Here is a 13,365-nt window from a genome sequence, read left to right on the forward strand (position 1 = left end):
TTTTTTTTTTACAGTCGGTAGTCCTTAACGACGCTTACCGGAAAGCACAGGGTCATCCTCACTCTCTGAGCCGTACTGGAGAGCTACGCCGACGCCAGAAAGTCGATCTCCCTGACCAGATCTGCGATTTCTTAATAATGGAAGAGAAGAAGAAAAAGCGTGGACCACACACTTACGCCACAACACTGATTCATACACTTTAAAGGAAAAGCCAGTCTCAGACTCTGATTGGATGCTACGAAAGTGCTGTGATATTCCAAGATAGTTGCATTGCATTATTGTGCATTCTTGCTTTCTGTCTAACATATTACAGGATTTTTTTTTAAGACAGAACTATTGTGTTGTTATTGTTTAAGAACAAATAATAAAAACACAATTACCTGATGCGAAGACTCGATTTAGTGGGTTCAGCGTGTTCCAGGTCAGTTTTCTTCTGAATAAACACTTTCTTAATGGTGTTTGCATCCTACAATATGACACAACAAGTAGATACAGAAACTGGCTTGTTATATCCCTGAAGAGTTCACTAAAGATGACATACCTTAAAAACCTGAGATCCAGGTTCATTGTATGTTTTGGCATTTTTGGCCATGAGGTCAATGTCCTTTCCCATGGCACTGACACTTTTGTAGTATCCCATCTGAGCAAAAATGAAAAATTATGTTTAAAAAAAAGTAATCATGATTTTTGTAATGTATTTAACTGCAGAGTACCAGGCATCTATTAGGGCTAGGGTATGATTACGAATATACACGGAGTCCCCCCCAAAAATATTTCTTGAGTCTAATAATATAACCAATTCTCACTTAAATGTCAAATTTTCATTTTATGTGTAAAAACTAAGTTTTATTTTTCGTTAGTGCAAATAATGACATTTACTAGCAATGAAAAGGCATTTTGTATGTTAGAATATGGTCAAACTCAGTCGAAAAACCTGACTTGACAACAAGCCTAGAGGAAATCAAGCAAAGAATCACTGAGGCGTTGTAGAATGTTATGTAAGACATGATACAGCATGTTTTGTAGGAGCTGGACTACCGCTATAATGTGTCGCGCCAAAGGCAGTGCATATATTGAACATTTGTAAAACTTTGTGAAATTGGTGCTATAATCTATATCCATTTGACTATGCTGTTGGAATTTTTATAACAAATCATGTATTTTTCAAAATAAAGCCTATTCAATTATATTTAGGACATGTAGATCCTCAGATATACATAGTATTTCATATGACACCCTGTACAGTATTAAAATGTAATTCTTATTCTTTAGCAAACAGAAATTATTTTCATAATCCTAATTCACCTAAACAGGAAACGTTTAGGTTGATTTCATATCAAACAGTCAGGGAAAAAAAAGGGTATGTGTCTTTTATATTAGTGTATGTAGATATTCAACTGTATATTATAATAATACAAAGTGAGGAAACGGGCTAGAAATCGAGTGAGTGTGGATATTTGACAGGCTGTTGGCAATGATCGCCACATTCATTGAGGACACGCGAGTATTTCGGAAAACCGAGACTTGCCATGCTTTGCTTTTTAGGCTCAGGTACACAGGAATTTATTAATTATTGTACAACATACTGTGATTCTGTTTAGGGATGGCTTGGCAGCAGCTGACTGCATCTGGCGCCATACTCTAAAACATTTTTTGTTGTGAAAATTGTTTGATGCAACACAGCATTTCGTTCAATTGTGATTCGAATTTCAAATCGTACCAAATTCGTGAGCACCGGCTGGCCACTCATGAAATCTAGCAGAAAAACGACGCACACTGCGTGACATTTCAGTCTGGTTTAGCCACGTCACTCGGTGTGCGGCGGGTCAAAGCCGCATTCCGACTCACTGCGGGTCAACGGAGGACCCCTTTGTAAAATAATTCACCTACATAAGGGTGGATTTATTTCACTCTCTTTCTGAATTCTGATATTTGTATATTAAATTTGACCCACTGAAATATAATTAAGGTGCGGCATCTATTAGTGTGGAAGCCACCACCTTTTGGATAAATAGTGCAAATGTATCATTACCAGATAACTAGCAACAATTTATTGCTCAGTGACTGTTTTTCTCAATGTCTTTATGTCTCAAAAGTGTTGGCGTACTAGAGCGGCTCCAATTACCGGAGACAAATTCCTTGTGTGTTTTTTTTGGACATACTTGGCAAATAAAGATGATTCTGAATCTGATTCTGATGTACCTACCTGTATTCTTTGAGCAATGGTTCTCAGATCTATGGGGTCCTTTATAACAGCGTAGTAGTCTGGGTAATGCTATCAAATAATTTATAAAAGCATGAGAGACTGCAATTACATTTAGTGAGTAAGAGAATCATCATTTTAGGATTTAATCAATACTTACCATTTTGGAAGGCAATTTCTCAAAGAGTTTACTGACCACGTGACCTGAGGGATCAGTGTACAAAACCACCGCCGCTAGAAGTTGCTCTAACACTTCCTTTAAGCTGCTGGAGGACGCCTGAGTGACCACCATAAAAAATAAATGTTATTGCGATTGGCTGGTCTGGGGCTCTGTCTTATATGACACACCTATTTTAATGAGAAATGTATGGTTGCTTTCAACTTTAACAGTGCATACATGCAGATGATACCAGGCTGAAAAGGTAATAACAATACTGTATGTCACCACAGTGACCTCATCTTCCGTTGACACTCCCGGGTTATCCATCATCTCGTCCCCATCGTCGTCGTCGTCTTCTCCATCTCCGCTTTGCAAAAAGTCATTTCTAGTCTGCAAATAGATAATCCACAGCTTGCTGGCAGCTTGATACTCCCCACTGTCTCTCTAGATTGATGAGAAGAATCATAATTTTAGGAACCACAACAACACTAATAACAGTCACTGGAAATTTTATAATTAAGGCTACTAAGAGAGGAAAAGAGAGTTCATATATTTCGTACCTTGTAAAATGATTTGGTATTGTTGAACATGAGCTGGAAGTCTGCAGTGAGCTGCTCCACCTCTTGATAATCTTCTGACTTCATCTTATGCTGAATTTTTGTCATGTCTATAGGCTGGGACACCACCTCATAGTAATCAGGCAGGTTTCTGGAGAATAAAGTGAGCACACTATTAGCATGATCTTCAAAACTATTGTCTGTCTTTGGTCTGAATGAGTTGCTCACACAAAATTAAGCATGAATACGATTTCTGCTTAAAAAGGCAAAATATATACCGTAGATTAATCGCCCGGTATCTCGTGGGTCACACTTTACGGCCCAGGCTACCCGCCGATTTGTAATCGGAACGGATGTATTTTTCGCTGCAAATTTGTCCACTATATTGGGGCACCCGAAGCCTATCACTCATTGTTTGCATAAAATCATCAGATAATAATAATCCACACAATTTTTACGTCTTCACTGGTCAGTACACCGACTTACTGCGTGTATATTTATTCATGCGTGTGTGTCTACAATTTGTTGAGAGTGTGGGAGGGTAATTTGGGGTTTATACTATGGAAAAACTTGTTTTTGGGTGGGGGCATCTGGCGTTTGAGCATTGTAACTTTTTGCTGCTGTTTTTGGAACATGACCACAAAAGATGGGATGACTGAAAATTAAGCACTCCCTTACCTGCATGCCTCCCGTGCCTGCCATGTTGAATGTGTGGCATTGAGGTGGCGGCCATGTAATGATGGCAATATCTATTGTACATAGACTCCCTACGTGTGAGTGTGAGTGAGAGAGAGAGAGAGAGAGAGAGAGAGTTCTTTTTTTTTGTCAAGCCATTAGGAAGCACACAAATTCCTTGAGATTCATAAAAGCGACTCGCCTATTATGAGTGCTGTAGGTCAACAATGTCAGCAAGACCAAAGACACCAGCATTTACAATAACTTTGTAGTGTAGTGGGCGTTTAAGGCCACGGGGAAAAAAACCTACAAAACAATAATTTGGTACTGTACAGTAATATGGGTGAATATGGCCTCAAATTTTTTTAATTTTTTTTTTTTATTAAAAAGTGCTTCAATGTAACGGACAATCTGCTATATCGGACGACCCCCCCGCCCCTATTAGTCTGTTCCATAGAGGTTCCAACTGTACTTAATCTGTATATAGAAGGAAATTGCCTTTTCAAATAATAATGTCCATTTTTGATTGATATTATCTGGAGGAAGATATGATGTTTACTGATTGCTGTGAATATAGTTTGAGAAAAACCTAAATATGGCACAGACCAGTTTTACATCTGTTCCTACTAAAAACAAAATATCCAACATATTCTTAAGGCCACCACACACCGAGTGAACTGAACAATCAACTCAACAACTCAGACCCGCACATTCTGCGATTAGCCTCCCTATACAGATACTAGCCGCTGATACTTCGCAAAAAAACAAACAAACAAAAAAAAAATAATAAAAAAAAAATAATCAGACATTGAGTAAGTTCTCCTCGCCAGCATTTTGCACTACTATGCGGTGGTATGACAAATCGGCAAATCATCATGTGCATCAGAAAGAAAGGTCTTAGCTCACAGTTATCTTTTATCATTGTGTTAATTGAAATTTTATGCATCAAAAGTACGAGTTGTATTGATACTCTGTATCGGTAAGTACTCAAGAGAGTGAATACTGGTATTGGTCTGAAAAAAATGTGGTATCAGACATCCCTAGGTACAAAAATAAACCCCAGAGATCATGTCAGTTAAGCAAAAATAAGTTTGCTCTGATAATGTGTCATCAGTAGATGAATGATATTTGAGTCCTTTGATTGTGGAAAAGCACTATACAAGCGAAACCACTATACATACCTTCTCTTTGGCACCCTAAGAAAATGTTCACTGAGGTTTCTCCCTTGATCATCCTTGTAGTCCCTGACAGCGTTGAACAGCTCATGGCATATAGCAATCTAGACGACAGACATAAATTAGCGTTGTTAGCACCGGAGAAAGCATCAAATACCTCGTCTCCAAACCATTTACCGTATCTACAGGTGGAACACTGGAAGCCCATTTTCTTTTGCGACCACTTCCATGAGTAGAGGAAACGTCGTCGAGGTCCCCTCCTCCGCTCACACTGCTGGCGGGTGAAGTAGCTCTTCTCCTCTTCGCGCTCGACATTGATGGGCTTAACGACGTGCTACATAACAAAGAAAGCAGGTCCACTTTGTATCAACTATACAAGTATTTTCATTTAAGTAAAGGGACAAGAATAGTGGTTCGAGTCCAAACACAGTCGCTTAGCATTAGCATCACTTGCATGCATGAAACAAAGCAACTAGCTCGTTAGCATGTTTACTCCCGCTAGCCTTACTAACAAGAGAATATGTTGCCATACTGTATATCACTGTTAAATAAAGCGGATTTACACCAAAACAAACCTACCGCGAACAGAGAGAAGACAGCAGTAATTCCCTGAGCTAAGCTATACTAGCGGCTAGCTAGCCAGTGTTTGAAAACTCCAGCCCGGAAGTTGAGCTTGTTTGTTTGTATGGTGGGCCACCATAAATGGGCGGTGGCTCCCTCTACAGGTTGGGAACGGTACTGCAACCACATTCAAGCCACACAACAATCGCGTGATTTAAAAGAGTAGAAAAAATATACCTTATAACATATAACAACAACTTTACTGAATAACTTCATGGTTTGAGTTATTGCTATATTCATTTTCTTACGTGATATAATTTTGAACGCAAATACTCTCAATAATAGTGCTCATTTTTAATTGACACCACATTATATCACTTTCCTCCCCATTCAAAGTGATTTCATGCCGCACTCCATCCGCAGACGTGCGCTCGTCTTTGACGTCAGGAGGCGCACAGCGGAGCGGCGCTGCGCACAAGCCCGGCCAGCAGCAGCACATCTCTCCCGGAGGCAAGGAGCGCACAACCCCGGGCACAGATCGCCATTTAGGTATGTTTTATTCCACATCTTTTATGAATGCAAAATACAGAGTGTTCGATTATGACACCCGTGTGAATGAACCTAACGATGCGATCTGGCTTTGCGTGTCACATCCTTGAATGGTGCAGTACACCCACAGTGCATTTTGCTTTCCGCACGCTCACAAGCACAATTGTATTTTTGCACAAATATGTCTATCGGTCCCAAACTCATTTTTATTGAAGCTCTTTAGCTATCAATGCATTACAGCTTAATTAAAAAAAATTGCAATGATTTATTACGGTTGATCTTTTATTTAGAAGCTCCAAATTGACATTATAATGCTGTCATCATCCCCTGCACTGACCGTGCATTTAGTTTTCTTTATCACTGGTGTCTTCGGACAAAAGTCAAATACATTTATATCATTTATTTATACAAATATGATGTATGAAAACACGAATGAAGCCTAAACATCGGATATTTTCATCTTTGGTAGCTCTTGAAGACATGTAAAACAGACAGTGTAGGCGTTTAATATTTCTACATGCCGGTCTCCTGCCATAGGGCTCCGCTGATCACCTGGACCAGAAGGTAGTGTTTCAGCCCATTTTTTCTTTTTGAATGAGCCCAAATGAACCCCAATCTAAAAAACATATTGTGGGCTCAGAATTGCGTGAAACGTTGATGGTCATTTCGAGGATTCGCCAATTTTGCCATGTAAAAGGGTGTGCAAGTGTAACGTTGGTCATCCTACGTACGTGGATCAGCCCTGCACACGGCCGCACTCGAACTCGCGACCCCACATCTGCTTGAGAGTCGAGCGCACTAGCCAAGACAGACTACCAACCCACTGACCAGTATGGCTACTAAAAGTCATTCACTGCCAGCCTTCCCAGTTAACATGGATATTTGACTGCTAAAGCCGTCAATGGCAGTGATTGTGATTATTAAGGTTGAAGTTTACTCAACTGTCCCACAGCTAAGCTACCTGGCATCTGTTACACAAGGGCCCATTCATTGCTGCCTCAAATATTGTTATGATTCTAATTAGAACAATTTGGATTTATGTGTCACCATTTGTGATAAAATGCTGCAATCTATTTGATTGATCATCAAGAGCAAACATAATTTTTTTGGGGCTTTCAGAATAATTTCAGTAGTAGTATTTCCATCCATTCCATTTTCTTTTTGTCCTTATTGGGGTCACAGGTGAACTTGTGCGCCTATCCCAGGTGAATTTAGGTGAGAGAGCTAAGATCGACCCTGGACTGGTCAGCAGCCAGTCGCGGGAAGATTTTGACAAACAACCATTGACGCACACATTCATACCTATGAAGAATCTTCAATGAACCTTACATGGATCGTTTTTAGGATGTGGGAGGAAACGGGAACATTCGTGTGGAAAATACTACCTTGACCTTCTGGGTAGCATGTCTTTCTCACAATTCGTTGTATTATTTTGTAATAATAATAATATATAACAGTGGTTCTCAACTGTTCTTACCCTGAGACCCATGTTTTTCTATGGTCGCAAAGTCGTGACCCCCTTTTATAAAAGTGAAGCGCAATAAAGAAATGTTCTTGTTTGAAAATCACCTCTGAAAAGACGTACATATTTTTATACACGGATTTGTCGAATGAGTTTGACGTACCACCAAAAGCCTATTGCTTGCCGTGACGTCTACTAGCCAAAGGTTGAGGTGCACTGTATTTGTTTGCGAAGTAAACTAGTGGGTACAGCGTAAGGAAGTAAAATTTATTGTCACTGTTCCATGTGGGAACTTGCTACGCCTCTATACTGTACTGAAAAAAATCAGAATACGAATACTAATTACTAGCTGTCCGTGACCCACTTTTGGGTCCCGACGCACAAGCTGAGAATAACTGATATATAATATATAATAATAATATTATAATATTCTATAGTTCACACAGTTTATGAACTGTCTTAATTGACATTTTAACCTCTCTACAAGACACGTTTCCCTTCGGACAATAAAGTATACTAAACTGAAATTAAATCTCAGCTCCAGCTGTCATGTGTGGAGTTCTCATGTTTTCCCCTTGCTTGCGTGTTGTTGTTTCCCCCCGCCCCAGGTACTCCAGCTTCCTTCCACGTCCCCAAAACATGCATGTTAGTTGAATGAAGACTCTAAAAGTGTCCATAGATGTAAACATGATTCTGAAGGGTTGTTTAACTATATGTGCCCTGCGATTGACGGGCAACCAGCCCAGGGTTTGGGTGGGCCGTGCTGATCTCACTTCAAGTCAACACGGATAGACTTGTAGTTTTTCCTAGTTCTTTTGTTGATAAGCCCGTGGAAGGAGTCAATAATCAGGCCGAGAAATAAATTCAACTTTGTAGTAAGGAACAAGCAGTCATATAGCAAGTGGTACAGTGCACATCTCACCAGATGATTTTGTCATATTCCGGGATCTGTCTCTTTTCATTTGTGTCACCCTGCCCACAAACCATGGGGAATTTCAATCTGTAATCTGTAATCTCTGTAATTTCCAGTCAGGAGATGCATGGGTACTTTACTCGACACATTTGCAGCCTTCGCTAGTACAAAATATGTTGATAGTTGCTCAAGCGTGATAAAATATTGCATAAGTGATGTTTAAAGCAGTGACAACGATATTATATCCAACAGATTCCGGTTCACCCATGACCTATATAAGGGCAAGCAGTATAGAAAATGGTTGGCTGAATGGAAGATGACCTTGTTGGTTAGCACGTCTGCATCACAGTCGAGAGGTTTTGAGTTTGAATCTCAGCTCAGGTCCTCCTGTGTAGAGTTTGTTTGTTCTCCCCATCCTTGTGTTCTTTGCTTATTCCAACTTCCGCCCACATTCCAAAAACATGCAAGTACATTGATGACTATAAATTGTTCATAGGTTTTAATTATAGTTTCAGTGGTTGTATATATGTTCCCAGCGATTGGCTGGCGACCAATCCAGGGTGTACCACACTTTTCTAGGCCAAAGTCAGCTTGGATAGGGTCCAGTTTACCTGCAAGCCTAATGAGGACAAGCGTTAAAACAGAAAACAGATGGATAGTATCGTCTCATTGTCATTCAGTAGAGTCAAACATGAGCTGCACTAAGCATTAATCACATCAGGCTAAGTGAAGTAATGGATCTATTTTTACAGACTGTGCAGGCAGCATACTCTCTGGAGTCCAAATATAATTATGGACATTGTATGCCACCGCACTATTCAAGTAAAAGCCCCATACTTATTCCAACCTGTGCCATAATGCTTTCGCATTGTATCTGACAAAAAGTCAGCATTTCAGCATGTGCTTTGTTTTGCGAGGCCTAACAAATGAATTGTGCACACTGCTTGTCTTGTCTCCTCGCAGCTGTAGTGTGGCGCATCCCATCAGCGCGACAGGATGCCTCTAGGAGAGGACGGCAACGGATGGAAGAAGAAGACATCCGACATTAAAGAACATTATGACTTCAAAGAAGTGCTGGGGACGTAAGTTGGAGCACCCTTGTCACACTAAAGGCTGCAAAGTGGGACCCTGGGAAAAGTATAACTGAAAACATGGTGTTGATATTGACTCTTAATTAGGACTCTCAGCCGATGCTGACAAACATTTTGTGAACAAAGGACCATGATTTGAATCTTCAGTGACTTGTGTTATGCATTTGAGTCCGATCGGTGTGTGATGTTTGAAAAGGAGCACTGTAGACTGCTGTTTGCTTCTCAACCGAGTTGCTAGTTTACAGTAGTTATTTTTATTCCCATTCTACTTCCTGTACACTGTCCAATGATCAGTTGTTTGGCTAGCTAGTGGAATAAGCAAAGTTTGGATATCCACTCAGTTAGCATAGTTAGCCAGTCAATTAGCATAGTAAGGAGAGGGAGTAAGTTGGCACAGTCAGTCAGTTAGCAGTTAGTTTGACTGTTAGCATAATTAGTTAGTCTCCATAGTTAGTCAAACAGTTAACTAGCACAGTCAGTTATTGCAAGTATACGTTGGTTAGTTAGTTTGTCTATTACCATAGTCAGTTTATTGGGTATTTAGCTAATCAATAAACTAATTATTTATCAAAGTTTGTCAGTTGGTCAAACAGTCAACCAGCACTCAATCAGTTAGCACATTTAGTTACTTTGACCATCTACATAATCATTTAATTGGTTAGTTAAGGTAGCTAGTCAATTAACAGAGAATAACTACTCACCATAGTCAATTAGACAAACAGTTAACTGGAGCAATTAGTCAATAATAATAGTTCGTTTTTCTAGTGTAATGAGTTAATTAGTGAGCAAGACAATTAGTATCGGTACGATAGTTACTGAGCTTTAGGTCATTGCTAAAGAGGTTAGTCAAAATCACAGTTAGTCAGTTAGTCGGTTAGTTAATTAGTTAATCAATTAGCATAGTTAACAAATCTGGTACATTAGCTAATGAATCATCATACGTGGGACTGGATAACACCAGTCACAGACTCATTCACCCTTCTCAAATCCAAACTCAAGACATACCTATTCCGGACTGCCTATTCATTTTAACGTCCATCCATCCATCCATTTTCTGAGCCGCTTCTCCTCACTTGGGTCGCGGGCGTGCTGGAGCCTATCCCAGCTGTCATCGGGCAGGAGGCAGGGTACACCCTGAACTGGTTGCCAGCCAATCGCAGGGCACATACAAACAAACAACCATTCGCACTCACAGTCACACCTACAGGCAATTTAGAGTCTCCAATTAATGCATGTTTTTGGGATGTGGGAGGAAACCGGAGTGCCCGGAGATAACCCACGCAGGCACGGGGAGAACATGCAAACTCCACACAGGCGGGGTCGGGGATTGAACCCGGGCCCTCAGAACTGTGAGGCTGACGCTCTAACCAGTCATCCACCGTGCCGCCTCACTTTAACGTTTCCAATATAATTTGCCATTTTAATTGATTGATTGATTTTATGTTCTGTTATTTTTATTGCATTGCTTGAGTTTTTTAACAATGTTTGTAGGAACTTGAGTGCCATAAAGGCATCTATAAATGAATTATGATTATTATTTATTGTTATTATTATAATTATTATTACTTAATAGTTAGAATAGTATAATTTGAAAGTACTAAACTGATCACAGCCTTGTATCATACATGACCATAGTCAGTTACATAGCTAGCCTTGTAGCATAGTTAGATTGTAGCATAGCTTGTCTGTCAATCAGTATGTTGGTTAGCATAGGCGGTTAGCATTTTTACTGTAGAACAATTTTTTCCCCATCACAACAAGAATGTAACACTCCACCCCATCATCAAAATGGCACAGAACATAACATCTTGTGTCTACTGAGTGCCGGTTTACTGTTTCATTTAATGACACGAGCTGTGGCATTTCCACTTCAATTTCAGAGAAACTTAAATCTATGTAATTTACAGTAACAGGTTATATAATACAGATTGTATTTGTAGTCAAATTGTCAGTGTTGCCGGACCTGGCATGAACGTGTCGATGAAAAGCTCCTTACGGGCTTGGGGGAGAAGATTACAGAGAAGCTCTTACAGGAATTCAGCACGTGAGGTTAATAGATTTATGTTGAAATATTATATTCAATTCTGGCTAATCCTCACAGTTTGTGGCTCAGACGGGTGTCAGGACAAAGCGTCCTCATTTTTTTGGAGGAGACAGGAAGACGCTTGTGTCGCGTGTTCGCCGTCACGCGAACACACTGCAGTCAAAAGACAATGCATAATCATTAGTGTTGATGCACTGCCCGTGTCTCACTTTGGCTTGGGGCCCGTTGAGCCATCAATGTTCAGTGTGCTCAATACAGTTACTATAGTTGAGAGAGTCACTCAGTTCGTTAAGGTTAGTTAAGCAGTCGACTAGCAGAGTCACTTAGTTATCATTGTTAGTTGGTTAGTTAAAAAGTCAACAAGAGCAGTCAGTCAGTCAACATACTTAGTTGTAGTTTGTTATCTTGTCGATTCATATAATATGCCTAATCAAGCTGTTACATTGGCCAGTTAGTCGGTTCGTTAGCTGTTCAATTACCACTATTAGGATAACCAGTCAATCAGCAAAGTTAGTTTGGTAGACAATTAACATAGTTACAAGGGTAGTTAGAAAAGTCAGTCAGCATATTACTCAATCAGTTGGTTAGTTACTTAGTCAATTAGCAGAGCTAGACTAGTCACTTAGGATAATTATTCGTTAGGTAGCTATTCAATTAGCACAGTTAGAATAGTCAGTTAGCATATGCAGTCTGTCAGCATAATTAGTAAGTTGGTTTGTTACATAGTTTATTCGCAGTTATGATAGTTAATCAGTTAGCATCATTAGTTGTTTTAGATAGCTAGTGAATTAGCACAGTAAGTTAGCTAGTCAATTGCTAATGTTGACATAGTCAGTCAGTTAGTTAGTTAAGCTTGTAGTATAGTTTGCCTATATTTGTAAAATCCTCAGGCTGTCATAAGAAACCTGGTGTTGTCATAGATATTAAAGGTAAAAATTCAGAATTGCTCAATATCAACAAAAGGCTTGGGGGATTGTTTAAAGGTCTCTTATTTTGGCTATTTAGACCTCTATAGAGTGACTCTTTAACATTGACCTAGTATGAAAGTGTCAATTTCATTTCAAAAAACACCTTGTGTCCAGAAAAGGCCCCTCTGACAGCTACTTCTGTTTAACCCAGTTTTGTATCCGCTTTGTCATATTTGGCTAGGACCGCCCCTTTCCTCTGATTGGTTGCCTCTGTGTAGAAGACCCACTTGTGAGAGCTCACGTGTTATGTTGACAGCTCTGGCTTTGGCAGAAGAAAGGGAAGGCGGAGATCTTCGCTTGTGACTTAGATACGCTCGAGAAATTCGAATGACCTGATTTCAGGCCTCTTGGCAGAAAAGCGTCTGGAACTCAGGAAGGCGTGGATGATTTTAATTCCTATATATATATATATATATATATATATATATATATATATATATATATATATATATATATATATATATATATATATATATATATATATATATATATATATATATATATATATATATATATATATATATATATATATATATATAATACAGGCGGCACGGTGGCCGACTGGTTAGAGCGTCAGCCTCACAGTTCTGAGGACCCGGTGGTTAGAGCGTCAGCCTCACAGTTCTGAGGACCCGGGTTCAATCCCCGGCCCCGCCTGTGTGGAGTTTGCATGTTCTCCCCGTGCCTGCGTGGGTTTTCTCCGGGTACTCCGGTTTCCTCCCACATCCCAAAAACATGAATGAATTGGAGACTCTAAATTGCCCGTAGGCATGACTGTGAGTGCGAATGGTTGTTTGTTTGTATGTGCCCTGCGATTGGCTGGCAACCAGTTCAGGGTGTACCCCGCCTCCTGCCCGATGACAGCTGGGATAGGCTCCAGCACGCCCGCGACCCTAGTGAGGAGAAGCGGCTCAGAAAATGGATGGATGGATATTATACAGTAGCATAAGCCTTTATGAGGCCTGTGTGAAGAAACAAAATTAGCACATATCAATACACAGAGGAAT

At 40.0% G+C, this 13,365-nt stretch overlaps 2 protein-coding genes across 8 annotated transcripts in view; one reads left to right on the forward strand and one right to left on the reverse strand.

The window, feature by feature from the left end:
- The window catches only part of pbrm1l (polybromo 1, like), a 21,052-nt gene extending 15,572 nt beyond the window's left edge, over positions 1 to 5,480 (reverse strand). For 4 of the 6 annotated variants that reach the window (XM_061786492.1, XM_061786490.1, XM_061786489.1 and 1 more), the window contains exons 1-10: positions 5,350 to 5,479; positions 4,948 to 5,104; positions 4,777 to 4,874; positions 2,924 to 3,071; positions 2,658 to 2,807; positions 2,364 to 2,480; positions 2,207 to 2,275; positions 542 to 640; positions 381 to 466; positions 39 to 130 (exon numbers count right to left, since the gene is read on the reverse strand). In XM_061786492.1, the coding sequence (XP_061642476.1) occupies positions 39 to 130; positions 381 to 466; positions 542 to 640; positions 2,207 to 2,275; positions 2,364 to 2,480; positions 2,658 to 2,807; positions 2,924 to 3,071; positions 4,777 to 4,874; positions 4,948 to 5,085 (997 nt within the window). In that variant the 5' untranslated portion in view covers positions 5,086 to 5,104; positions 5,350 to 5,479. Of the gene's footprint in view, positions 1 to 38; positions 131 to 380; positions 467 to 541; positions 641 to 2,206; positions 2,276 to 2,363; positions 2,481 to 2,657; positions 2,808 to 2,923; positions 3,072 to 4,776; positions 4,875 to 4,947; positions 5,105 to 5,349 lie in introns of those variants that run through there. The other 2 variants (XM_061786494.1, XM_061786493.1) reach the window with 2 other exon arrangements.
- Positions 5,003 to 13,365, forward strand: part of camk1a (calcium/calmodulin-dependent protein kinase Ia) — a 27,368-nt gene continuing 19,005 nt past the window's right edge. Inside the window, exons 1-3 of one of the 2 annotated variants that reach the window (XM_061786501.1) lie at positions 5,003 to 5,124; positions 5,755 to 5,880; positions 9,219 to 9,337. In XM_061786501.1, the coding sequence (XP_061642485.1) occupies positions 9,252 to 9,337 (86 nt within the window). In that variant the 5' untranslated portion in view covers positions 5,003 to 5,124; positions 5,755 to 5,880; positions 9,219 to 9,251. Of the gene's footprint in view, positions 5,125 to 5,727; positions 5,881 to 9,218; positions 9,338 to 13,365 lie in introns of both variants that reach the window. The other variant, XM_061786502.1, reaches the window with a different exon arrangement.

Source organism: Phyllopteryx taeniolatus, chromosome 9 (genome assembly GCF_024500385.1).
Source record: "Phyllopteryx taeniolatus isolate TA_2022b chromosome 9, UOR_Ptae_1.2, whole genome shotgun sequence".
Classification (NCBI taxonomy): Eukaryota; Metazoa; Chordata; class Actinopteri; order Syngnathiformes; family Syngnathidae; genus Phyllopteryx; species Phyllopteryx taeniolatus.